Source organism: Gymnogyps californianus, chromosome 2, assembly GCF_018139145.2.
Source record: "Gymnogyps californianus isolate 813 chromosome 2, ASM1813914v2, whole genome shotgun sequence".
NCBI lineage: Eukaryota > Metazoa > Chordata > Aves > Accipitriformes > Cathartidae > Gymnogyps > Gymnogyps californianus.
This window is the reverse complement of record NC_059472.1, coordinates 108,366-133,185: the sequence shown is the minus strand read 5'-3', so window position 1 is coordinate 133,185 and position 24,820 is coordinate 108,366. Positions and strand designations below refer to the sequence as shown.

The 24,820-nt window shown below is 53.6% G+C and overlaps 1 protein-coding gene across 2 annotated transcripts in view; it reads left to right on the top strand.

The window, feature by feature from the left end:
• The window catches only part of HSF1 (heat shock transcription factor 1), a 71,229-nt gene extending 47,833 nt beyond the window's left edge, over nucleotides 1-23,396 (top strand). Inside the window, exons 5-14 of one of the 2 annotated variants that reach the window (XM_050892688.1) lie at nucleotides 998-1,073; nucleotides 1,489-1,550; nucleotides 3,006-3,102; nucleotides 6,925-7,061; nucleotides 8,789-8,855; nucleotides 8,931-9,022; nucleotides 18,630-18,735; nucleotides 18,914-18,979; nucleotides 21,969-22,038; nucleotides 22,959-23,396. In XM_050892688.1, the coding sequence (XP_050748645.1) occupies nucleotides 998-1,073; nucleotides 1,489-1,550; nucleotides 3,006-3,102; nucleotides 6,925-7,061; nucleotides 8,789-8,855; nucleotides 8,931-9,022; nucleotides 18,630-18,735; nucleotides 18,914-18,979; nucleotides 21,969-22,038; nucleotides 22,959-23,164 (979 nt within the window). In that variant the 3' untranslated portion in view covers nucleotides 23,165-23,396. Of the gene's footprint in view, nucleotides 1-997; nucleotides 1,074-1,488; nucleotides 1,551-3,005; nucleotides 3,103-6,924; nucleotides 7,062-8,788; nucleotides 9,023-18,629; nucleotides 18,736-18,913; nucleotides 18,980-21,968; nucleotides 22,039-22,958 lie in introns of both variants that reach the window. The other variant, XM_050892689.1, reaches the window with a different exon arrangement.
• The last annotated feature ends 1,424 nt before the right edge of the window (nucleotides 23,397-24,820 follow it).

The following is a 24,820-nucleotide window of genomic DNA, read 5'->3' as shown; positions in this document are numbered from 1 at the left end:
CGCCCCGTTCTGGGTAGGCTCTGCCAGGCGCCATCATCCTGCTCCTCCTCCCTGAAGGCCAAGAGAAGCCGTCCAGCCTCTCCTGGATTGTCACCGCTAGTTCAAAACCCTCCAGAGAGGAAAGTCTCTGCATTAAAATCTGAAAGGGAGATTGTAGCTTGAGCAGTAAAGATCCCACAAAGGGGGAATGTCCCCAAAAAGGCTTGAAACGGCTGGTTTGCTTGCAGAGTAACTCTCTGGCATTGAGCTCATATCAACGCTGCAGTCGTGTAAACATATAACTTAAACCGTATCACCTATGAGCTCCTTGGAGCTCTAGTAGCTTTAAGGATAAGAGAAAACCTTGCAGGTTTATTGCTAATTTCTCCGTTGTCTTTTATGTTCACAGAACACACAAACCCGATCATTGCTGTTTTCATTTATATGCATAGGAAAGCCAAATACGGAGTTGTAAAAAGTGTGTAGAGTTGGGGAATTGCTGCTGCAGGAGGAAATCCGAGGGGTAGGTGCTGTGCAGCTCCTCGGTACGTAGGTTGGGCAGCCCACGCTCCATCCCGACGCAGCCTAGGTCTCTGCCTGGGTGCGGAGCTCGCTCCTCCTCCGCTTTCCCCCCGCTGTCTCTAGAGAAGGCGATTTATAACCGGCCCTGCGTGCACCTGGGCCAGATCAAGGCGATTGAGCTCGGTCACCAGGGGCCTTGCCACAAGGGCACAGTAATGGCTTGTAGCAGATGTGAACTGCTCGCTCGCTCTGGGTAAGGCTCTGTGTTACTGCCCACGTGTGAATAGCTGCTGTTTCTGGAGCTGCGCAAGCTAAAATGATGGCAAAGCAAAGTTAATGAACGCAATTTCGCCCGCAGCCCCAGGAGGTTGTAAATGAGCCAGTATCTGGAGATGTCGGCAAATCCCTGTTGCAGTTTTCCGACTTGCCCCGTGCTTTATTTGCTCTGCCTGAGAGGCTGCCTTTTTTTCTCAGATGGCTTTTTCTTCTCTTGCAGTGAGAATGAGGCGTTGTGGAGGGAAGTAGCCAGCTTGAGGCAGAAGCACGCTCAGCAGCAGAAAGTTGTCAATAAGGTAAATCCTGGTCTTCCAGATGGAGGGATTGGGACGCTCTTGTGTTCACGTATGCGGTGATGTAGTGACCAGGCTGGGCACTGGCAGGATCAGTGGGATGCAGTGGCATTAATTCTGTCTAAGAATAATTTTGATCGCTGCGCCTTCTTCCTGTTACCATGAGATTCTGGAAATCCAGCGGGGAAAGGCTAAATTTGGGCTGGCAGTGTTACGATGCAGAATTGAGTTGGCTGCCGTGTGATGGTTTTACCCCTAGCCTTCACCTCTGTGCTCAGGGCCGCAGTCAGCACTCTGCCGTGTCCCCCTGTGCCCCGCTCTGGCTCTGCTCCGAGCACAGGGACCGAGTGGTCCCAGAGCTATTTCTGTCCAAGTACTGTGCGCGCCGTAACAGGTTTTTTCTTTTTTCTCCTCACAGCTTATCCAGTTTTTGATTTCATTGGTGCAATCCAACCGTATTCTTGGGGTGAAGAGGAAGATGTAAGTCTGCATTTCTACATCCAGATAAAGATTCCCTGTCTGAGAGAATAAAGAGAGGATCAGCAGAGTGGGTCCCCCAGATCTCTGTCTTCTGTAGCAGCCTTGCCAGTGGGGTAGGACTGGACAGCGGTCATTGGGATCATGTGAGCCTTCAAGTACTTGCTCCAGCCAAAACCAGCTAACACTGCTATGCAACTGATACCAAGAAGGGTTTGCGATCCAGGCCACATAAGCCCGTGCAGAACCTACTTCCTAGCTAACCACTGCACTATGTGAAACTGCTGCTGCACTACGGCAGCACACACAGTGAGGGCTGGGGTCTTGCACTGCTAAAATAGTCTCTTGGCACTGCCATGATGTTTCTGTCGTTATACCGAAAGGGCTGGACCATCCAGACCAGCCTCCTGTTGTCACAGGCTGCTGTGACACCTTCACAGACTAATCAAGCCTGTCCTCAAATGCGCTGTGGATTATTTTGCCCCCTGCTAGTTGTACTGGATGACCATTCAGTACTTAAGTGCCCTAAGCGGTTAAGAACATTTCCAGGTTAATTCACTTTGACCAATTAATAGTTACTTGGTTTTGTCCCAAGATTGTGCTGTAGCACGATTACTTCTCCCTCCTCAGCTTTTACAGATGATTCTCCTGTTGTCTCTGGTCTGACACTCCACGAGGCTGAGCGGGCCCCGCTCTTCCAGTCTCGTCCTGTGAGATGGGCTCCTCCTCCACCTGATTTTTTACACTTGTTCGCATATGAGCTGGCAGATACTCTGTTGTGTGTCTGTTCCTGCCCCCACCTTGTCCCGTGTTGCCTGTCGAATTGCAAGGCTGTCCTTTTGTGTTTGAACAGTGCCCAGCAGCACCATATGGCAGACAACACCACAGCAGGCTTGATTATTATTAATGAAGATAGTGGTTTATACGGTGATAATGTCCAAGACATGCTGAAATGATTTATCTTGTAAGGAGAAAGAGTTTCTCCACAGTACTCAAGTACTTGAAAAGGGCCGCAGAAGTGGTTGTGTCACAGCTGACCACAAGTAATCCATCTTTGGAGCAGTTGGCCATGGAGAAGTGAAGCCAAGCAGAGCACTGACAATACAGGCCCGCAGAAGGAGGTGACCAGGGACTATAAAGAAGTCCTCTGAGGCCTGAGGTTTTACATTTCTGCTCAATAGACTTGCAAAATGTAGCCCAGGGGCTGGTCACAGGGGCTTCATTCTGTTCCTCTGTGTCGTGGGGCTGCCTGCTCTGCTGCACTGACACAACCACCTCCCGTGGCCGCTTGCCCCTCCAGGGCACCCAGACCTGGGGACGGTTGTGCGTTGGCCCCTCGGGTGGGTGCAAGTACCCAGTTCTGGGGTTGGGGCGGCGGGCTCTGCCGGGGAGAGGTGGTGCCTGAGACCCGGTGCCGGCAGCGCGGTAACTCCTGTGGTGTTTGGGAATCTTTTGCAGCCCCCTGATGTTGAACGACAGCAGTTCAGCACATTCCATGCCGAAATACAGTCGCCAGTACTCCTTGGAGCACGTCCACGGCTCATCCCCATACGCAGTAAGTACGCCGTGCACGCCTGGCCTTGGAGAGGGGGACGAGGACGCAGCTTCGTGGGGAGGGGCCCGTTTTAGGCTCCTCTCCAGCTGGTCTTGCCTTCGTACAACCGTTTGCTCACAACCTCTTTGTTTTGTTTGGCAAAGTATTTTAAGGTGACAGCTTCATTCTAGCTTAGCCAACGGGGAGAGAGCTGTTAGCTGGTAATTCTCAACGATAGTTGTGGTGGGGCCGAGGATTTGGCTTGCGGACCAAGCGAGGAGTCATCTGAATTCCACTGAAAGCAGAAGTGGTGCCCTCTCGCTTAGCTTACATCTGCTGACTTGGTCCATGTTTTGGTTTTGTCACAAACAAAACGCATCTGATGTCAGTCAGTCCCTGCTAAGCATTTGCTCATCGTGCCCAATTAATGTGTGACCACGTATGATTAGCATTATTCCCTCCAAAGACGACTGCTTTTGGTCAGGGAAGGCGTTGCGGGTCAGAGCCTGGCTGAGGCACAGGCCTGAAGTAGCGGAGACCCAAGTGATCAGAGCTGAATTGTGTGTGGGGAGGTAGGGAGCAAGGTGGGAAGAGCGGAGCAAAGCCAACCGGTGCTTGTGCACAGAATAACCCCCCATGTAAGTAAGGTTGTGTGGTATTAAAGCCTTGAGATGAGAGAGCAGGCAGTAGCTTTTGAGGTGACGGCATCTCCTGCAAGATGTCGTCAATGCATAGTCTGGAAGAAACGAGTTCAGAGTCGATGTGGATGTTGTTCAGACCTTGGCCTCGTTACGGTGGGTGAATGCCATGCAGTTACCCCACTGCCACGCTCCAGGGTGCACCTCACCCGGGTGCCTGCAGGAGGTGGCCTCACGGGACACGGTGACACGACGTTCTAGGAGGAGTCTCTGTAAACGTATGCTCTGGACCGTCCTTCAAATTGCTGCTGGTTCCCAACGAATCCTGAGGTTTTGTCTGTACTCTCCCATCCTTTTGGTGCACTTTTTGATGTGCTGCTTCCCATGACTGTTCAATGGCCGATGAACACAAGGAGTCTCTTCCAAACCCATTCATGCTGGCCCTGAATCCTCTTTCAGATGAGCTACAGACTTGCTCCCAGGCCTGTGCGTGTTGAGTCTGCTCGGCGGCGTAAGCCAGAGGAGGGGAGCGGGGTCCCTCATACTGCTGTTTCCCTTTCGACCTGATAGCTGCAGTGTGCCTGCACGTAAACCCTGTTGTCATGACACTGCACGATGCTTTGAATGCTGAGAACTGCCCATCTTCGAGCCGTGCAGGTCTCAAACTGTGGGCTCTGACTTACCACGAGGATTGGAAGACTCATCCCACGCCCCAAGAGCTGGAGAGCCGCGTTCGTGGCACTCCCTGAGGGCAAGCTGGCTGGCTCAGCACTCATACCCGATAGGAGAGGTGTGACGCATTGGGTCACTATTTGCTTTCAATCACCTCAGACCGATGCTAATCCACTAAACCTCATGCCTTGACATGGTTATTTTCATTTTAGATGCTCTGTTTGATCTGGTTCATATCAGTGTGTGCCCTGGGAAACGGCACCGCTTAAATTCGGGGCGTCTGTCTTGGTCTGCGGCACCCCTGCTTGCCTGGCATGGGAAAGGCAGCTGGTGTTTCTTGGCCAAAGCTGTTGTGTGAATCAAGGTTCTTCTTTATACTGATCCTCCTGGCAATGCTGTAGTCCAGGAGCAAGGCTTTACAGCTGGGAACATAGCTAAGCTTTCATATCGGCTGTTTGTAGCAAAATAAAAGCTGTCCCCAATTCCAAGGTACAATCCTGCCCGTGCTGCTGCAGGGACGTCCTGTTCGGGACAGCGGATTCAAGCCGCTGGCTCCTGACGTCGAGCTGCCCTGGTGTGCCAAGGTGATCCTGCTGAATTTTTTAGCAGAGAACCAAAATAGCTAAGCCCCATTAAAGAGCTCTCCTGCAGTTAGACCACCCTCTGTGGAAGCTCTCTGTTCCCCTTCCAGCTCCCGTCTAATCCTGTGATCTCTTTTTTTAAAAGTGCCTTTATTCTTGCACGCAGCAAATGCTTACACAGAACCACCGGGAGCTCTTCCAGGTATTACCGGATTGTCCCAATTATGGGAAACACAGGTGGTCGTCCTTTCTCATACTCAAGCGTTCATGATTTTCAGCTCCAAACAGAACTGAGAAATGATAGCTGGGCAATTTTTCAGAGCGAGCTGCCAAGAAGCGCGCTGGCTCCTGACGCTGCCGTACGTAGTCCCTGCTTTGACAGTGGAAAAAAAAGATTGTGTTTTTACCACAAGAGTGTTAACGTGGCATAAGACCTTAGCGGGGGCGAGGCATGGGTAGTCCTGGCCTTGACATAGCTGAGATGAATCCTCTGCCACTCATCGGGGCTTGGATCTCGCATCACCGCCGCAAAGTAGCAGCTCTCTCTGGGCCCCTGGGGATGCTGTGTCTGTGTCACTACTGCCACATCGTCGTGCCTGTTTTTTGCTCAAGAGCGCAACCTCAGACTTGCAGAAACAACGGGTAGCCCAAAAGTCACGGTCCAGAACAGGGCACAATCGTGTGTTACAAGGACAGCGTGCTGTCTGCACGCTCCTCGGTGCACGTGCTGTGCACTGCTGGCACGTCGGGCTTTATATAAAGTTTCAAATCAGTGGCTGCCTGTTTTATCGGTGTGTCGGTGAGCACCGCGCCAGGCAGAAATGCTCCCGCTCACAGGACAGGTTCCTCACTGGGCAGGAGGCTCGTGCATACGGAGGCGGGGATCCGACCTCTCAAGGCAAGCCTACGGGCAGGGAGTCTTGCAGAGCATCTCCGCGTGTCCCTGGGTACCACCTGGCGTGCCGTGAGATGGAATTATTTTGGGTTATTCTTTAGTATTCTTTTTAACTATGACGGAGCTGAGGGAGCATGTCTGCGCTGTGGTCTTGACTGTGCTAAGCGGTGATCAAGAAGGTTAACGTGGTGCTGGTGTAAGCCAAATTACAGCGCGTGCAGTACAGGCAAGCACTGAAGGAGAGACAGTCAAATATTTATCTGAAGTAAGGACCGGGGTTTTCTCTAGCTACCACTCAGCGTTACCGTCGCTGACTGACTGAAGCATCAGGAGAGAGCTCCGAAGGAGGAGGGTGAGTGAGATCATGGCTCAGCTCAAAGCTAAGGGCGGCTGTGAGAATTTGAGCAGAGTCTCTTACCCTGCATTCTCCTCGTCCCCCATGGTTTTCTGACTCCTGGGTGCATCTTCTAATCTGCAGCTTGCTTTGTGTCCTGGGCTGACAAACGCCGATACACAAAGAGGCAAGGGGATTCAGGTTCACTCAAGTGTCTCAATTAATTTGCTCCTTAACAAGATTGAGATCAAAATGCAGCCATTTCATCTGCTGTTACAGCGTAGAAATCTTTGTATTTCTTACATCTGTAGGTCTCAGTCATATGAATTTCAGCTTTCATTTAAGAGTAAAAGAATGGAGTTTTAGCGGAAGGGGAAAGCTGAAAATCTGGGCTTCTAAAAGCCCAAGTGTGAATGATCCAGAAAAAGAATCCAGTGTTTTTACTTTTTAAATTCCATTATTTCCAAGAAAATGAAATTTACAGGACAGAAGTCTGATGATTTTTTTAAAAATTTTTTTTTTTAATTTTTTTTAGTAGTGCTTTGGGTTGGCAACAGTGTATTTCTAGGCATCGTGTTGAGTCCCACATTGCCTTCTTCCTTGGGTGGGTCAGGATTTTGAGCTGTTCTGATGTCCCTCCTCCCGCTCCGTCTCCCGTACGTGGGACAGCGTACGGTACGTGCCTAGCGCTTCACATCGCGAATGCTGTGATTGTCATTTCAGGCTTCTTCCCCAGCATATAGTGGCTCCAACCTGTATTCCCCGGATTCTTCAGCCAACTCTGGTCCCATTATCTCTGACGTGACCGAGCTAGCCCAGTCCAGCCCTTCAGCATCTCCCAGCGGCAGTCTCGATGAAAGGTATGCTGTTGCTCTCATAAAATCTGAAGCTGTCTGCACAGGGAGCATGTGTTTCCCGTGAGCTGAGTTGTCAAACGCCGTTATAACATGCCTCTTCTGTTAAGAATCCCCTGTGAGCAACAGCTGGAGAAAACAGCGCAGCCCTTGGCACAGGAGATGTTCAGGGTGTTTGAACTCAGTCCCGCTTACCTTAGCAGGACTTTACAGAGAGTTGGACCTGTCCCTCCAGGATAGCCTTGTTCAGGACACTGCCGTCTCAGCAGATAGTTGGTTGGTTTTCTTCAGCTTTAATTCTGTTTTCCAAACAACACTCGTTCCTCTGCCTCCCCTGTCTAGTGTGAACCTGTCTGGAGGGGGTCACAGTTTGGATTCCACGAGGAAGCCCTCTTCGTTGGCCTGTCAGCTCCATCCTGTGAAATGACCGACATCCTGGGAGCAGGGTTCGCTTTGCCCTGCCCTTATAAACTTGCTGCACAGAGGAGGAGGTGCAGAAAGCAGCTTCCTTCCCAAGTAACTGAGAATAACAATGACAGCTCTGTCCCAAACAGCACGGGTGAAGGGGCTGAGAATCTGTAGCAAGTACAGGTCGCCAGCAGCAGTGTTTTCAACTCCTTCAGATTTACAGGCCCTAGCAGAGCTGAGAGCTGTCCTTAGATGCCATAGGTAATCCTCAGCCCTGTGTGCCTCTGCCGCCGCCGTTCTGCGTCAGTGAAAGCCTCTCGCTGCATCCCTCGATGTGGCAGTTCAGCCCTCACTCCCTGCGGCCCCGCTCCCACCAAGCGTCAGCGGCTCTCGAACTTTCTGAGCCTCCCCGGGCAAGAAGGGCCCATCTTTCCTTAGCACCTTGTGGTCTCCCGACTCCTTTTTTCTTCCTCTTTAATAGGTTATTCCTGGCATTGGCACTTCCCCTGAGGTGCTGAATCACCCACAAATGCCATTTATTGCCTTTAATACCCTCTGCCAGGAACACTCGCTCTTAAATATAGACCATATGTTTGCTTAATGGCCCTTTTCTCTGCCCTTTTGTAGTTGCTGTCCTTTCCAGTAGGACTAATTGCACCTCTTACACCCCCAAATCAGTGAGTTTGGGTGGTAAAATTAGGGCTGACCAAAGAAGCCCTCTTCCCTTCCCATAAAAATAGTACATCTGAAAATGCCTGGCTGCTTATATAAAAGGTCAATCCCAGGCTTTGTCTGCACAAAGGAGTTGCTCCGCTGACGTTGTGGGAGCAGTTGAAACACTACAGCCTCTGCTATGGTGATGATTATGTCATGCATGTCTCAGTGGTGACTTTAAAAAAGGGTATATACCCCGTGCTACTTCTGTACTGTGTAGACTATGTCCACATCACAAGCTGTATTGTTTTAACTGTACTGTTAAAGAAAAATCACACCCTCCTTCCAATAACTTTGCCTATACAGAGCTGACTGCATGGCAGGTCCTGGACTGAGCAGCCTCGCAAACCTTTAGCCACAAGAAATACGCTGAGATTGCAGTAACGGCGCAAGACATTGATGTGTCAGGGGAGCTGATTAGGATCAGAATCAGAGAAGAAATATTTAGGTACTCGTTCAACCTCATCTTTGTAGCTGACTCTGGAGGCTTGCTATGTGAAAAGGCAACAGCGGTCACAAGGATTTTTTGCCCTGTTGTGTGGAAGCAGATCTTAGAAATCACGAACGCGTTCGTGTGAGATTTTTACCGACGTTCTTTCTGTTTCTCTCAGGAGTAGTCCTGTGGTCCGTATCAAAGAAGAACCCCCTAGTCCCACGCGCAGCCCCCAGATAGAGGAGGCCAGCCCAGGGAACCCTCCTGCTGTTGAAACTCCTCTGTCCCCCTCCACGTTCATTGACTCCATCCTGCAGGAGAATGAACCCAGCACCACGACTGCTGCAGCTGGCGACAGCACCACACAGCCTCAGCCCCAGGAAAAGTGCCTCAGCGTTGCCTGCCTCGACAAGTAAGTGCTGTGCTGAGACCGGCCGAGCTCGGGTCTTGCCAGCCATCCCACTGCTCTGTACTGTTAAGCTTTAAAAGATGCTAGCAACCTGGGCTTCCAGCCAGCGCTGGAAGCAAACGTGGTCATTTGTCCACGGAGCTCCCCTGTGGCTCCGAGCGCAGCCCTCCCCGCAAGTGCCAGGGTAGATCTTCTGCTCTCCCATCCCTGTTCTGCTTGGAGCAACGAGTGTATCCCACCACCCGACCCCACGCACGGAATTAAACCCCCTGCGTGGGGGACCCAACACTCTGCTGCAGGGGGCCACGTGGGCTGCCAAAATAAGAACAAATTAAAATCCCTGTGCTAAATAAGGGCTTGTTTAAACTGCCTGCTCCTCCAGCGTAGGAATTGAGTCACTCTCAGATCAGCTGTGTTTCATCTCAGGCCCAGCACATCCTCGCAGTATAAAAGCTTCTGCGTTGTATTTGCAGTCCAAAGGCAGCTGACAGGCACTCAGTGCAGGCGGCTTCCAGTATTGCTTGCTAGAAGCTTTTAATCCCGGTGGGTTTACCGGGAGGTGAGACTTGGAACCGCTGCGGGCAGCATTTCTCCATGAGCCTGCTCTGACAGTGCGCGCTGTAGCACTGCCCCTGTGCTGTCCTCTGCTTTTGCCTGTCCCAGCTGCCCTCCAAATTAATAAGGGCGGAAGCTTTGCATTAAACTGTCGTTTACCCACCTAGTTCTAGTCGTGCTGGATACGTTCTTCCACTCAGCCCCTTTACTCACTAGGACACAGCTTGCATCAAGCTTAGGCTGGACTCAGTGGGTGGCAGGCTGAAAGTTGATGGGTAGCTTTTTATTAGGGATCAGATGTGTAGTCGTATGTCTTTTATCACCACACGGTGCTCACAGATGCAACTGCAAGTGTTGGGATGAAAAACTAGAAAGTTGTTTGTCCGTATCGAACTGCCAAGAACTTCTCCCTTGACCGTATTGAGATCTCAGCCGCTTCTCAGATCTCGGCCACTTCTCATTCTCCCTGCGTTCTGGGGAAAACAGAGTATCGGATTGCGGTCTTCCCTCTGAATGCCAGGACGGACTTTCTGTCCTTGAAGTATAAAAGCAATTTGGAGAAGACACAGTTAGTTTCAGGGTCCTGGAAGGCAGCAGAGAGCTCTTTTAGCCAGAAGGCCGCTATGGACTCTCGCACCCAAGGTGATAATAGTGTGAAATGTGCACGTTAGTGTGAATTCTGTGCTAGCCATCACTTTTCGGAGCTGTAGTGTCATAGCTCTCCTTGGAGAAGGGACAAAACCTGTGGAAGAAGCCCTCTTCCTTTAACATTACACCGTGAGTACAGAGACAGCCACAGCAGGGTCTGCAGCCTGTTGGCAGCGCAATGGCGCAGGCTTTGCTGCCTTTACACCTCGGAGACGCGCGGAGTCAGGAGACGCCTGCTCGCTCCTTCCTCTTGGCCTTGGAGGAGATGTTTGTCTGTAGCTTCCACCTATTTATAGACCTGTCCAGGGAGCTGCAATCCATCTCACCGATACCAGCTGTCCTTAAAAAGAGACAGATTTTATTGTACAGCTCATCAGAAGCTGAAACTGGCCATTTAAAAGGTAATAAAAATGAAAAAAAAAAAAAGCGCTGCCGAGAGTGTCTCTGAATTATTAAGGACTGTCGCAGGCTGTGCAGAAGCAGGCAAAGGACACAGAAAACATTTTCCCCCTGCCCCTGCGGAGACTGAGCTCCACGCTTCGTCTTAGCTTCATAGAACCATTTAAAAGAAAGAGCTTGTGCTTCCTCTTCTTCTGGTGCTCTCTTACTCCCGCACTTTGCAAGCAACGCTGTGCTTCTCTCATCTATTTGCAGTTCCTTTTGAGAGCATTCCAGAAGGAAGGAATCTGGCCAGTAAGGATTCCCAGCCATGCAGGAGTCCTGTATCCGTTTCGGCTCCTAGCCTGTTTGCTACACGAATTTGTAAGAGCAGAGTTGTAGCATGCTGTGGTCGGCCCCATGGGCACGCAGCGCTGGACAGAGTGTAACCATTCAACAGAAAATCTGTCCCTGCCCCAGGGAATTTGAAGGCAAAGCGTAAATAATAAAAGGAATCCCCAGCCTCCGCTCTTCGCTGGGTTTGGATGGTATTAGCTTTGTGCCTCAGCACCTCCACCTGCCATGTTGTTCGTTGGGGTTACTGAACTCCACGTATCCTGTTCTGTCAGGGGAATATAAACTCGGAGGAGGAGGTCGGTATTCCCAGCCTGCCGAGGCCTCGGCTCCTTTCCTGATGTCACTGGAGCTACCTGGCGTCTGCTTGAGCAGGGCAGCAGTGGAAGGCTCCGGGGAGACCTTCCTGCGGCCTTTCAATACTTAACGGGGGCTGAGAAGACGGGGACAGAGTTTTTAGCGGGGCCTGGAGCGATAGGACAAGGGGGAATGGTTTTAAACTGAAAGAGGGGAGATTCAGACTAGATCTGAGGATGGAATTTTTACGCTGAGGGTGGTGAGGCACTGGCACAGGTTGCCCAGAGAGGTGGGAGATGCCCCGTCCCTGGGAACATTCCAGGCCAGGTTGGACGGGGCTCTGAGCAGCCTGCTCCCGTGGGAGATGTCCCTGCCCATGGCAGGGGGGTTGGACTGGATGACCTTCAAAGGTCCCTTCCAACCCAAACCATTCGGTGATTCTATGATTCTAAACCATCCGGCAGTCGTAGGTGCCCAGTAGGAAGTGGAATGACCAGAGCACGAATGGCACTGAGGTACCGAGCAGGCAGAAAGGATGACTTGCTGATCGAAGGGCTGGCAGTGAGCTGTTTTAAATGGGCAGCACGCTGCTTGTCACGTCCCCAGGAGTGTGTCAGACCCTGCTTCAGAGTCTTCTCAGCGCCCCGTGCCAAGGCACGCAGCCTCTCCGTGCGCCCGCATCCCGCGGTCAGAGCTCACCGCTCAGCGCTTGCTCCTCAGGCTTTGGAGCCAAACAAGCTGCGTGTCCTGGTGGGCCGTCTGCGCTGCACCAAGGACGTGACACTGCGCGGCACCCTTTCTCTGAGGCTTCTGTTAAATTCCCAGGAGTTTGCTCGTTGTATTGAGATGCGGGTAATAAGGGAAGTGTTTACTGATGGTAGGTGACTTTACAGAATGTCAGGGGTGCCCAAACGCCGCTCGCTTGACCCAGGCACCGACAGCCTGCCAAGAAGCCTCAGCGATACCTGTTTTTCATCACACGAAGCATGTTTCAGTTGTTCTCAAATTTATTGGAGAAGAGCAGCCCATAAGGCTGCAGGTCACGGCATGCAGTGCCTCTTTGTGAGCCACGCGGGCTGTTATTTAATCTATGAGACATCCTTTGTCCAAGGGAATTTCATTTGAACGGAGAATTACCTTCGTGTGACCAACAGCATTTTAGCAGCAGGTGCCAGTACCGAGATTCAGGCAATAAAAGGGAATGTTTGCATGGAAACGCTTGACGGTGTTGCCCAAACATTATCCGCCGTCCACCTGGGGACCCTCGTGAGCCGCTTTACAAGAGCCAAAGCCCACTCCATGCTGAAAAACATTGACACCTGCATTATTAACATAATGTATACGTTACATAGAGCAGCAGGCCGCTGTCTGTCTAAACAAAGCGTTGCGTGCCAGCGCCTGTGTTTTCCCAGAGCTTCAGCGCCCTGCTAGATGCGACAGCGACTGTGGTCCCTGTGCCGCCCTGCAGAAGTTAATAGAAGCAGAGCCACGTCAGAAGTAGTTTGTCTTGCTGAGAAAGTCTGACGGAGCTTGGCCATGCTGTAACGAACCTGTGCTGTCTTCACTTGCTTTTGCAGGACTGTTTGTTTTCGTGTTTGGTTTTTTGTTGTTCCTAACAATTCTGCCAGCCTGAAACTGCTTGCCCGCTTCGAACGCGCTGCAGCGCCGTGACTGCGGTGCGTTCCACGCTGCTTAAAGTGCAGGAGCATGGTCGATGAACTGTTCTTGCCTTTGAACATAACAAACATTTCATTCCTGAAGGTGCCTGACTGTGAGTCTTTTGAATCTAGTATCCTCTTCTGTTTGTATTTTTCAGTTTGACTCGCACTTCGCAGATGTCAGAGGTCACTCGTCTTTGCCCCAGTTCTTCCTCTTCCTCACTTCATTGCAGATCACAGCAAGGGTTAGCATTTCCATAGCCGCTGTCCCCAAGCATTGCAATTCTGGGCAAGAGAGCAGGGGAACGCTGCACTACGCAGGGAGCTGCCAGTGCACTGAAGTCAGCTTTCCTAACGTTGTAGCTAGTATATCACCAAGGAAAAAGCTCGCTCCAAAAATTGGCACTGAGTGGCAGATTTCTTGGCCAACTCAACACAGCAACTAAAAATATTGAGTGGCCAGGGGAGGCTAAACTGCTTCTCATCCTTTTAGGTGGTCTTGGCAGGGAAGGGAGGGAGGTCTGCTCTGCTGTTGTCCATGCTGTACCTGGTTTTGATGAATGGAAACTTCAGCCCTGAGAGCTGCTGGTTTGGTATCTCTTGCCAGCACAAAATTCACACACCTCGGTAACAAAGCGTTGCATTGGAAGGCGATGGGAGCTCGGGGCTGAAACGACTTTTCTGATGCATTTTCCGTTTTTGTGATAATGACAGAACAATGAAACTTCCCACTGCAAACCTGACTGCGCACCAAGATGCTGTTCTAATAAAGCTTTTCCGTAATAAAAAACATCCCAGATCAGGACAAAATCCATCTAGGCCAGTATCCTGCCTCCCACAGAAGCCTAGGAGAAACTGTCTGAAGTATTGCCCTTAAATACTTTTAGCTAATGTACAGAATAATGCAAAAGACAAATGTACTATGTCTTGAGCTAAAATGCAGTTCTAAATCGGTGTCTCGCCTGCCCCTCAAGGGTTATGTCAGAGGTGGTCAGTGCAGGAATCGTTGCTTACTGCTCTGGTGGTTGTTTGCAGGCCAGTGGGACCTGGGCCCTGCTGTCCTACACCCCGAGCCCATTTCCCAGGGACAGACGGACGGCAACGTGATGGCCTGGAGAGAGTGCAGGGTCCAGGGGACTGCCTTTTCCCTACGTAAATGTGATAATCATTGCAAAGCTGCTCGGTCTTCTTGCTTTTAGAAAAAGGAACATTTGAAAAGGAAAGCAATACAGGGAAGAAAAGCAGCCCTGTACATCTTCAGCGCTTCAAATTCAGAGGACTGGGGGTCGCTTGTCACCCAGAAGTGTCTGGTGCCCCGTCAGTTGTTTCTGGGAAACAGCCAGCAGCCTGTGCTTGCTCGGGTTGAGGATCAGAAGGGACGGGCAGCTCTGCTAGGGAGGGGAGCCAGGCTGCTGACGCTGGGAGCCGCTGACTGGGCCTGATGGAGATCGGCGAACCGCGCGCTGGAGCTCCGGAGCTCCACAGGAGCTCCAGGTCCTTCCTGGGAAGGACGTTCTCCTCGTGGCCGTGGCTCACGCTGGCGCGAGCAGTGGTGCTGGGCGCTGGCTGGGCTTGCAGGCAGCTGCATTGCCTTAACGCGCACGCAGGGGCAGCAGCAGGCAGCGCTGGAGGCATCGCAAGGGACTGGCAGATGGAGTTCTCTCATCAGCGTCCGTATCAAAACGTGCCTTTTCCCCAATAAAAAGCTGCTCCTCCTGACTGCCAGCTCAACCGGTTCCCAGCGGAGGGAGCGGCAGGTCGCCTGCTTTCTGCTGCCTCCATCAGTCATAACAAGGATCGCACGGTCGGGGCTTCCCTGGCAGTGGACTTGGCACAGCGTGCCCTGGCTCGCTCGCCCAGTGTCCGGGGCCACCGTGGCATCGGTATTAAACACATCTTTCTGCTGGGGAAGAGAGGCAGACCCACGGAGAGCAGATCTGTTGAGTAAGAAGGTGCTATTTTTACATAGCAACTTCTCAGACTGTAAAACAGCCCACACAGAGCGAGACCACACCACGCAGGCTGACTTTCATCACTTCATCAGATGGAAACTCAGACGGCGAGGGTCTCGCGAGAGCCCGTGCTCTGCGGGGCCGCCCCGGGAGCCGAGGAAGCGGCGCTGGAGCGAGGCGCGCTGCGTAGCCGGGGTTTGTTATTCTTGCGAGGTGGTTGGCAGCCAGAAAGCGGAGCGAGACCTGGGGAGCTTGCCGCAAAGATGCACTGAGTGTGGGGATGGTCGGTGTGACAGGGGAAGCAGAGCCAGGGCGTGCACTTAGGACAGGGTTATTCTTTACCTCCACAATCTTTCCGGTCCCGCTTTCCCTGCACATCCACATACCTGGGGACGGGCAAAGCTCCTCTGTGTCAGCATCACCAATCCTGTATCATCGATCCTGTGTCCGTCACATTTTCCAGGGCTTCTGCCGTTAGTTTGCGGGGCCTGGTGCGGGTTACGTGGGACGCAGCGATCCGGTGGGACCCTGGTGTGGGAGCTCCCTGTCTCTTCCCCCGGTTGACGCAGCCCGGTGCTGCGGGGGTGGCAGACGCTGCAGCACGTGCTGCTGCTGGCTCCTCCATTCCCAGAAAGCGTGCCCTGCTCTTCCGTGGGCTGCAGGCGTCGGGAAGGCCTTTTGCTGGAGAGAGAGCTTCGAAGAGAAGGTGTTGATCTCTCAGCACTGGAGATGGACTCCTCACCTTCAGAGCCTGGCCTGTCTCGGGGGAACGGAGAGCTCCTGGCCTCCTTCCTCAGCACGCTTGGCTCCGGCTGCTCCTTCGGGGCTGTCGGGCTTTAGGGACACAGGCACAGACCTTACGGAGCCCTCAGCCCCTTGCATCTCAGTGCCTTCTGCAGCAACCTCTTATCTCTTGTGGAGACGCTGGTTCCTCTTGCTTCAACCCACAACACGCTTGGAAAGTTAAGGAAAACTGCATTGCTCCAGAGAATCGCACTCCCTCTTTCTTCCCTGCTCTGTGAGCATTTTTTGATGGCAAACCTAGCCTGGTGTGGGATGGAGCTCAGCAGAGCAGGACCTGCGGGGCGAGTTACCTGCCAGCAGTGCTGGGAACCAGACAGCAACTACCAGTTTCCAGTTCAACATCGGAAACAGTGGTTCGGGGGCCCCTTCTCTCCTGCTGCAAAGAAACAGGGAGACTTGCTTCGAAGGTCTGGAGTTCGTTAGTAGTCTAATCCCAGTGTCACTTTTTGTGTGATCTGGATCGTACCCCTGCTTGGACTCGGTCCCCGTAGGGGTGGAAGGACCAGCTTGTCACAGGTGGGGGTTCTCATGACACCTCGGCTGGGACTGGTCCATTCCACGCCGCTGGGTGTTCCGTACTGTGGGATTGCTGAAAGCATCTTAAATCCATCAGAGCATTTCAGGTGCTGTGCAGCGAGGACTTCGGAAGTCGTTTAAAAGCACAAACTTGGATAAGTAATTTATTTGCAGTATGTTCGTGGATCTTGGTTCTAAAAAAGAGTTACGGATCTCTGCAGCTCCCGCTTGCGTGCACGGGAGAGGTAAGGCAGGAATGTGTTCATGGGCTGCGTCTGCGGCCAGCTTTCCTGTGGCCCCAAGCGCAGTATTCCCAGAATGAGGATATTTGTTGTTCTGGCAGGATGCTCGTTGCTGCTGCTTAGGCTTTCTGAGCTGCGATGTGACCTTGCGGCCTCTCCTCGTTTTCTGCAGCAATGACAAAATAGACTTGATTTTGTAATCTTCGTGGTGCTGCTGTAGGAGGAGAGAATGTGAAAGCTCTGGAGCGGCAAGCCGGGGAGGTTCACGCGAGGGGCACTGGCCCGTGGGCAGCTGAGCCGACCGGGGACCCGCAACTGCCCGTGCTGAGGCCGTACCCCCGCAGTCGGGTGCTCGCCGCACTGCGTGGGCTCGGGGATGGTCAGTCTCCCAAAGGGATCGTCGCAGAAATGCTCCTCTGCAGGGTGCTGATGGCAGTGGTAGTTGGAGGGACAAATTCCGCAGCAGGTACAGACCCTCCAAGAAGAGAAGTAGCTTCCTGGCGTTTTTCTAATTCATGTGAGACTGAAAACTGCGGCTTTGCTGTTTGCCTCGTGCTTGTGCATGTCTGCCTGTGCCTCTCCGACATCTTCCTCTTCAGCTGCCAGTACTGGGTCTCCCTGTGCGGGACCTAACACCGCGGGTCCCTCGTGAGCACCTTCAGGAGCCAAAAAGAGCCCTTCTAGGACAGAGAACATGGTGGACTGAACACGGGGCCACGCCGGAACTGACGACTGTGCAATAAACTGAACCTGCTGCTGCTCACGGTGCCAAATTCGAGGGCTTTTCAGCAGGGCCATGGCTCAGACCCCGGGCCACTAACAACCGTGACTGTTCTTCCCAAGCGTGCTCATCAGGGAGCCTTGTAGGCTTTTCGGTAGCACCATGAAGTTTATGTCATGCACTTTTCTTCTCTCGTTCTGAAGCATCACGGACACAAATGCCACGAGCACCATGGAACTAGAGAATAAGAGAATGTGAGGCCAGTTCCCCACTTCACCACCCCCTCTGCAGCCCTTGCTGTCCTTCTGCTCTCCGGATGACCATTCTCTGGAGCTCAGTCTCGCAGCCCGAGCTCTAAGTCAGTTAAAAGCAATCTTTACCAGGGTTGCTCGTGCTCTGCCACCCGCCTTGGTCTGCAGCATTATCCCAGAGCTCTGTAGGAGGGAACGAGCCGTGTCCTCGGAGCTGGCCTGGTTTGTCTTACGGCCTGGCTTGTGCGGCTGGCACTTCAGTGCCGTCCATCCCAGCACGGTGTCCACTTCCCAGGTGGCTCCGGAGGGAGCCCGGCTTTGACAAGATACCGGCTTTCAGCGGCAGAGTTAGCTGAGATGAATTACACTGTTAGTCCTCATCCTGGACTTGCTGTTTGCCGGCGAGCGAGCTGTGATTTACGTGGGAGCTTGGTCCTTCTTCCCCCACGCCCCGCCATGTAGGTGTGTGCTCTCTGGTGCTGCCAGGAGCTGCGCAGGGACGGGCGCAGGTCGGGATGCAGTGGGAAGGTTTGTTTCCCCGGGTACACGGAAGCAGCTTTAGTTCTCTCGGTTATTACTAGAAACTCCATCTCCTGATGAACAAATAATGTTTTCTCCATTGCCGGGCCAGACGCGAAGGTTTTTTCTGGCCAGCAGTGGTCCCTTTGAAACTTCTCCCCCAAAGCAAGTTGTTGCAGGGAAGAAGGTTTCTTGCCCTTTCTTTGTCATGTATCCGCAACCGGGCGGTGCCAAGCAGCGGTGGTCCTTGCGTTTGGACTGAAGAAAGGGTCCAAAGCTACTTGCTGTGAAAGCGCAGCTGCCCCGAGATCCCTGCCAGCCCCCGGTGGTTGGTGGTTACCGAGACCCTAACCGCAGAGCCTAAATGGCTTGCAGAAATCCTGGGGTTCGTAAGAAATTCACTGTGTCTCGTTCGGCTGGGTTGTGCTCACCCTCGGACCTCTTGGGAGGAAGAGTCCTAGCGATGTCGGCAGGCTCAGGGCAGAGGACTAGGTGGAGAGAGGGGGAGAGCGTCGCTGCCGTGGTGTACCAGAACGCCTGAGCTCGCTGGCAGCGGGAGCTGGCGCCTGTGCAGAGCCAGGAATCCCAGCCCTGCTCTCCTGCTCGGGTTGTCGGAGGGTTGCAGTCCTTGGGTGGATTAAGTCCCCTTAGTAGCCCAGCGCCTGGGAGCGGCTTCTCAGCGCTGATGGCCCGCGCTCCTCTCTCTTTTGCACAGGAATGAACTCAATGACCACCTGGACACCATCGATTCCAACCTGGATAACCTTCAGACGATGCTGACCACGCACGGCTTCAGCGTGGACACGAGCGCACTGTTAGATGTGAGTACCTCCTCCCTCCTGCCTGTCCGTCCAGGAGCCGGGCCCCAGCTGCGTCTCGCAGTACCATGTGCGTGTGGCTCGCAGTGGCAGATGGACCACGGTAGCTTCAACCATGAATTTCCACAGCACGCCTGGGTTTGCTTTCTTTCCCTACACTAATCATTCTTTCCTTTGGCAGCTGTTTAGCCCTTCAATGACGGTTACAGACATGAACCTTCCCGACCTGGACAGCAGCCTTGCCAGTGTGAGTAGCTGTTAAAAATCCCTCCATGCACACACAGCTGCCAGAATGAAGTGTGTCCTGCTGTTCTGCAGCAGCCTCTCCGTGTGATTAAAGGAAGGCTCTGACAGGCTCTGAAGAGCGTCCAGGCCAGCCCCAGCCCGAAGGGAGGGGATGTGGGAGAGAGGAGGAACGCGGAGCCCTGCGCGGGCTGGGGGAGCCACCGAGGGGAAATAATTCAATTAGCACTGCGGCTTTCTCTGAGCAGCTCATACAGAGAGCAGGGCTACTTCATCACTCATACTCGCTTAATTAGGTGCTGAGACTTCCATCTCTCATGTGAGCTCTGCCCCCTGAACGGGGAAGTGCACTGAAGCCTACAGAGCTGCATGTGGTTTCCATAAACCCTCCTTCTGACTTTCTGAAATTGTCAGGAGGTTTTCTCAAGGCAAACTCCATCATGTGCCGTGTTATTTATTTTATTTACTTGCGTATCATCACTGCTGAACACCGTGCACGGCGCTGATACAGACTCTCCTTGCAAGAGCCAGTGTTGCCTGAGAAAATGATTTTTTCATCAGATAATGGTGATCAGTCAAACGCAGCATTTCGTGGCTGCATTGAGAAGGCGCTTGGAGCAGCAGGGTGGAAGTTACGGTCAAAACCAGAGGGTCCCAGTCCCTCAGAGCAGCCAGTAGCCTGGTGACCGGCGTGCTCCGGGGCTGGGGCAGAGCCAAGTCCTTCTCCCTGCCCTGGTTCAGAGCGGCGTCTGGAGCCCCGGTGTCCTGCCAGCTGCATGCGTGCCCCAGCTCCAGGGCTGCAGCGCTGGCCTTGCTCTGCCCTGGGACGTGTGTCGGTGTTTGCACGAAACGGAACAACTCCGCGAGAAAAACCGAGAGGGAGACCAAGAAAAACAGCAGCCTGGATGCTGCCGGGAGTGCGGGAGAGGGAGTCTGGGCCAGCCCAGACCAAGCAGGGGTCTTCTGGTCCAGTTGATACGGCGAGCAAGAGACCCTCAGCTAGTCTCTAACCCCTTCTCTCCCCCTCCCTTCCTTTTTTTTTTTTTTTAAATCAGAAAAAGCACAAAGGGATCTTGTGTTTTTTTCCCCCGGTGCAGAACAGGAAACATCTTGAAAGTTTTTGCAAAACAGGAAAGCCCAAATTTAGTCTCTTTGCTGGGGACCTTGTGGGCCCACAGGTGATGCAACGTATGCGCCTGGGATGGCTGTGAAGAAGGTGTTAATGCCGGTGTTGTGGAGCGGGGAGAGCACGGACAGCACCGTGTCCCTCTCCGCAGTACACCTTTAGAGACCTTGTGGCTTTTCCCTAAGCGAAACAATTCCCACGAGCTCTTTTGGGGTACACCTCACCCTGCGCTGGAGTGGGGGTACGCCTTACCCTGCCTGGGATGTGGGCTAAAATACGGAGCAGGAGAACACAGTGAATAATTCTGCAGCATCTCCAGTGTGTGTCTCTCGCGGGACATTTCTCCACCTTTTTGCTTCTTCCTGCTGCCCAGTGGGGTGACGCAGACACCCGACGGCTAGCCACGTTCTTCGGATATTTGCAAGGAAAAAGGGCTGTAGGGGGAAGTGCAGAGGTGCAGAGTACTGTTTTACACACCTGCAGACAAATACCTAGCCCGTAAGTTGTTTAACCACGTTTCCGACTGACTTGAGGCTCTGCTGCAGCGGCTGGGGCTGGGGCTGGCTGGGCAGGGAGAGCAGGACAAGGGATTAGCGGGATTTGGGAGAAGAACATGAACAGTGAAGATTCAGTAATTCAGAAATGAATTACTTCATGTTGTTGAGCTGAGATTTACACTGTAGAAAATCTGGAAGCAGGATTTACTGAAGGAATCTTAACGGGTGTCCTTTGAAATTCACAGCTTAGCTCTTCAGCTCACGTAGTGTTTGGATCAAGGTCACTTGTGTATTATTTATCTCCTGTACGATGTTGGGAGGGATGTTTTGTTGGGCTTTGTCTTCACCCAGCCTTCACGCTACAAAAACCCCTGGGCCGGCTGTAGGTTGAGCTGCAGGGCTCCTCAGTTGTGGCCAGACGGTCTGTGAAGACCGGCGTGCTCACACGTGGTCTGCTTTTACTTAGTGCCGGTTGCTAACCGGTAACAAAAAATGCTGGGTACACATTGAAATACTTGCTAAGGTGACTTTTCCGTGGCAGCAGTTGCTGTAATAAATAGCCACGGGATTATTAGCTGACTGTAAATCCAGAGAGGGAAAGTGATCCCGCAGGAGAGTCTCTGCTCAGGCGTTATCCTCCCAGTGGCACCGGCGGAGAATCCTGCTCAGCGCTCTGGGATTAGCAGGCTCAGCGCCGTGTTCCCCAGATGACGTTAGCTCCGGGGGCGGCGGGGCTTCCCTCCTGACTTTGCAGCGAGCGGAGCTTCTCGGGTGGGCAGAGCCGTTTCTCCCTTTAATACTCGCACCTCAGCCTTTCCAGCCCAGTCGTGCCTGTGCGACAGGGGTGTGAAACGGGATCGTGTCCTCAGCCACAGCCCGGGTCGCTCCGGCAGCTTGCCGGGACCTGCAGCAATCAGGTGCTTTAGGAGCAATCAGACTTTCAATAAATAAAATTAAATTAGAAAAATAAAATAAAATGACTCGTTACAAACGTGTCCTGAAGGGATTTTAGATCCCCGGGTGCAGCAAGGCTTCGTGCTGTGATCAAAGGGAGCGTTGCAGAGCAGGACCTTTGCATATAGGAGAGAGGATCTGTGAAACCAGGGTCGTGTACTGCCCGAACCGGTCACGTTTGCAACCTGGGAGCTGGAGCACGCTGCGCAGGCCGTGTCTGGATCTGTGCGGGGTCGCTGACAACCCTGCAAACCTCTGAGGATGTCTCTCTCTGCCTTAGTGGGGCTTCGAGAGCGTAAATCACGGCTTGCTTTGTGCAGTGCGTGTGTTGGGTCAGTGCCGAGGTGGGCACAGAGAGGACCCACGCACGTCTGGCCCGTGCAGTGCGCTTACCGACCTGATCTTTCTCCCTGCAGATTCAGGATCTCCTTTCGTCCCAGGAACAGCAGAAACCTACTGAGACAGAGGCCAGCACAGCAGACACAGGTACCGCGCAGCCCTCTCGGCCTTCAGTGACTCGGTAGCACGAGAATTGAGGCTGTGGCAAAATCATTTCTCCTCCGAAAAAGCCTATTTGGCTGAGAGAGATGAGGCTGTTGAGCCTGGAAAAGAGAAAGTACAGAGGGGGATCTTAGCTGTAGGTATAAATCCCTGGTGGGAGGGAATGAAGCGGAGGGAGCCAGGCTCTCCTCGGCAGTGTCCAGGGAGAGGGCGAGAGGCCATGGCACAAATGGAAACACACGAAATGCCCTCAGAACACAAAAAAAACCCTGCTTTTTTACTGTGAGGGCGGTCAAACGCTGGCGCAGACTGCCCAGAGAGGCTGGGGAGCCTTCACCCTCGGAGGTGTTCGGACACGGCCCTGGGCAGCCTGCTCCAGCTGGCCCTGCCCGAGCAGGAGGTCAGACCAGACGTGCTGGAGGTCCCTGCCGGCCCCGGCCCTCGTGGGATTTCTCTCTGCGTGGAATCACCCGAGCTGTCCACGGCGCTGCTCTTCCTTCGTGGCAGCAACCCCAGCACCCAGCTGTGGGCGCTGCATCTCTCAGCCTGGTCAGGGCGCTCTCCCTGAGTCAGCGTGTCCGCGGAGGCACAGAAAAGCCCCTGCTCGCTCGCTGCATCTCCGAGAGAGTGGGCCGGGAACGAGGTCAGATTTGCTAAGGTCAACTTCTTGTTCCTTGCTGATGTGCCAGGCGGCCTTGCCCCGGGTCCTGGTGTCCCATCGCTTGAGTGGCGAGGAGGGCTTCTTCTTGAGAGTAGCGAGGAAGCAGTCGATGTTGGCGGTTTCAAGAGCGAAACCTTGCCGCTCTTGTTCCTCTGCCCGGCGTTCGGTTAGCTGGCCCTCCCGCCCAGCCCGGCTGCCCTCCTCCCGAAAGGCGCTACCCTCGTGCCAACTCTTCTCTTTGCAGGAAAGCAGCTGGTGCACTACACAGCCCAGCCCCTCTTCCTGGTGGACTCCAGCGCTGTCGACATGGGGAGCGGAGACCTGCCGATATTCTTTGAGCTGGGGGAAGGGCCGTATTTCATGGGCGGAGACGAGTACTCAGAAGATCCCACCATCTCCCTCTTGTCAGGGACTGAGCAGTCCAAACCCAAGGACCCTGCGATATCCTAAGGCCCAGGGCAGGGTGAAAGAGAGGAAGAGAAAGAATACGCACTAAAGGGAAATCCAGCCGTCAGCCTCCTCGCTTTGCACAGACATTGAAAGCTCTAAACACCCTCTGGTTCATGTTCGCTTCCCCCGGCACTGTGAGGATTTCATTTGTGTGTGTGCTTAATGAGGTGTTTTGAAATCTGCTTTAGATTCTAGCCACCCAGCGCTCCTCCAGTTTGGCGGCCGGCGGGGACGGGGGACGGGGGACGGGGGACGGGGGGTGGGCCGAGCCGTGCAAGAGCCCCCCCACCCCACCCCACCCCAACCCACCCCACCGCCGTCGCGTGGTCGTCGCCCGACCTGCCCGCGGAGGCTTGGACGGGCACCGCCGCCGCTCCGGTGAGCGGGCAGGAGAGCCCAGCTGGCCGCGGAACAACCGGCCCCTACGGGACGCTCGCCTTTCGTTTCGCGCCCCTGCCGAGGGCGGCAGCCGTGCCCCCACCGCCGGACACCGGCGAGGGGAGCGCGGCCATGGGGCTCTCCGCCCGGCCGGGAAGCGGGGCCGCTCGCCGCGTGTGCAGACGGGGTAGCTTTTCTGAGGAAGGGAATTCCCCCCTCCACCCCTGTCCCCTTCCCTCCTCGCCCCCGGAGAGGCGGATGCGATGGTTTTTAAAAGAGAAATAAAAGTTTGCCGATCTGGCGCCGGTGGGTTGGATCCCGTTGTGGTCTCTGCCTTGCGGTCTGATCCCCGAGGGTCTCCGTGCGCGCCTGTGCCCCGGGGTGCCCCCAAGCCCAGCTTTATCTCCTCTTTTTATTTTCTCTTGCTCTGTGTGTTTCTTTTTATTTGTTTCTTTGGTTTTGTTTTCCTTTTGCTTAGCAGTAAAAATTTGTACATTTACACTTCGGATTGTTAATAGTAAAAACTGTATTTTGAATTTTTACATGAGAGAAGAAGAACCCACTTCTATCTATATATATATAAATATCTCTCTATATATATACATACAAATATATATAAAACAAATGGTCTGTCACCTGGTGGCTTTTCTATGGTTGAAAGCTTTATTTTTGTCATCTGTTCGGGAAGCGGATGGGATAAAGGCCCAGGAATTGCCCCTCATGCCCCTGGACGCCCTGTGCTGTGGGGCGAGGATCCCGGCGCTGGTGCCTGCTCCGGCATCAGCCGTGCGGGAGCTGGAGGCGTTACCGCGCTTCTCCCGTGGCAGCCAGCAAGGTGTGTGCGTGTTTGAATCCTGTGCTGTGGTTCCCTTGCCTAAATCCCGGGCTGGGCTCCGGGGCTGAGTTTTCCAGGATGTTTCAGAGGAGGAGATTGCAGCGGGGCCCACGCTGACGCGCCGGAGGTGTGGTTGGACGCTGTGCACGCCTTTAGGGGTGCGTTTGTTTGGGGTTTTTTTTATAACAACAATAAAAAAATCATTGTTACGTTCAGAGCGTTCGAACCTCCCTCCGTCCCGCTCTCCTCCGCTCTGGGGCGATCGCACGGGCTGCTTGGTCGCCCCAAAGGCACAGAGGCCTCTTGGCGTTGGGGTTCGACCGTAGCCGTGCTCCAGGTGAGGACTGATGCAGGTCGGACGTCAGGAGAAGCCGGTGCCCACCGCAGCGCCGCCTCTGCCGCGTGGGCTCCGTCTTCCGAGGGCAGCGGTGGCAGCGTCCGAG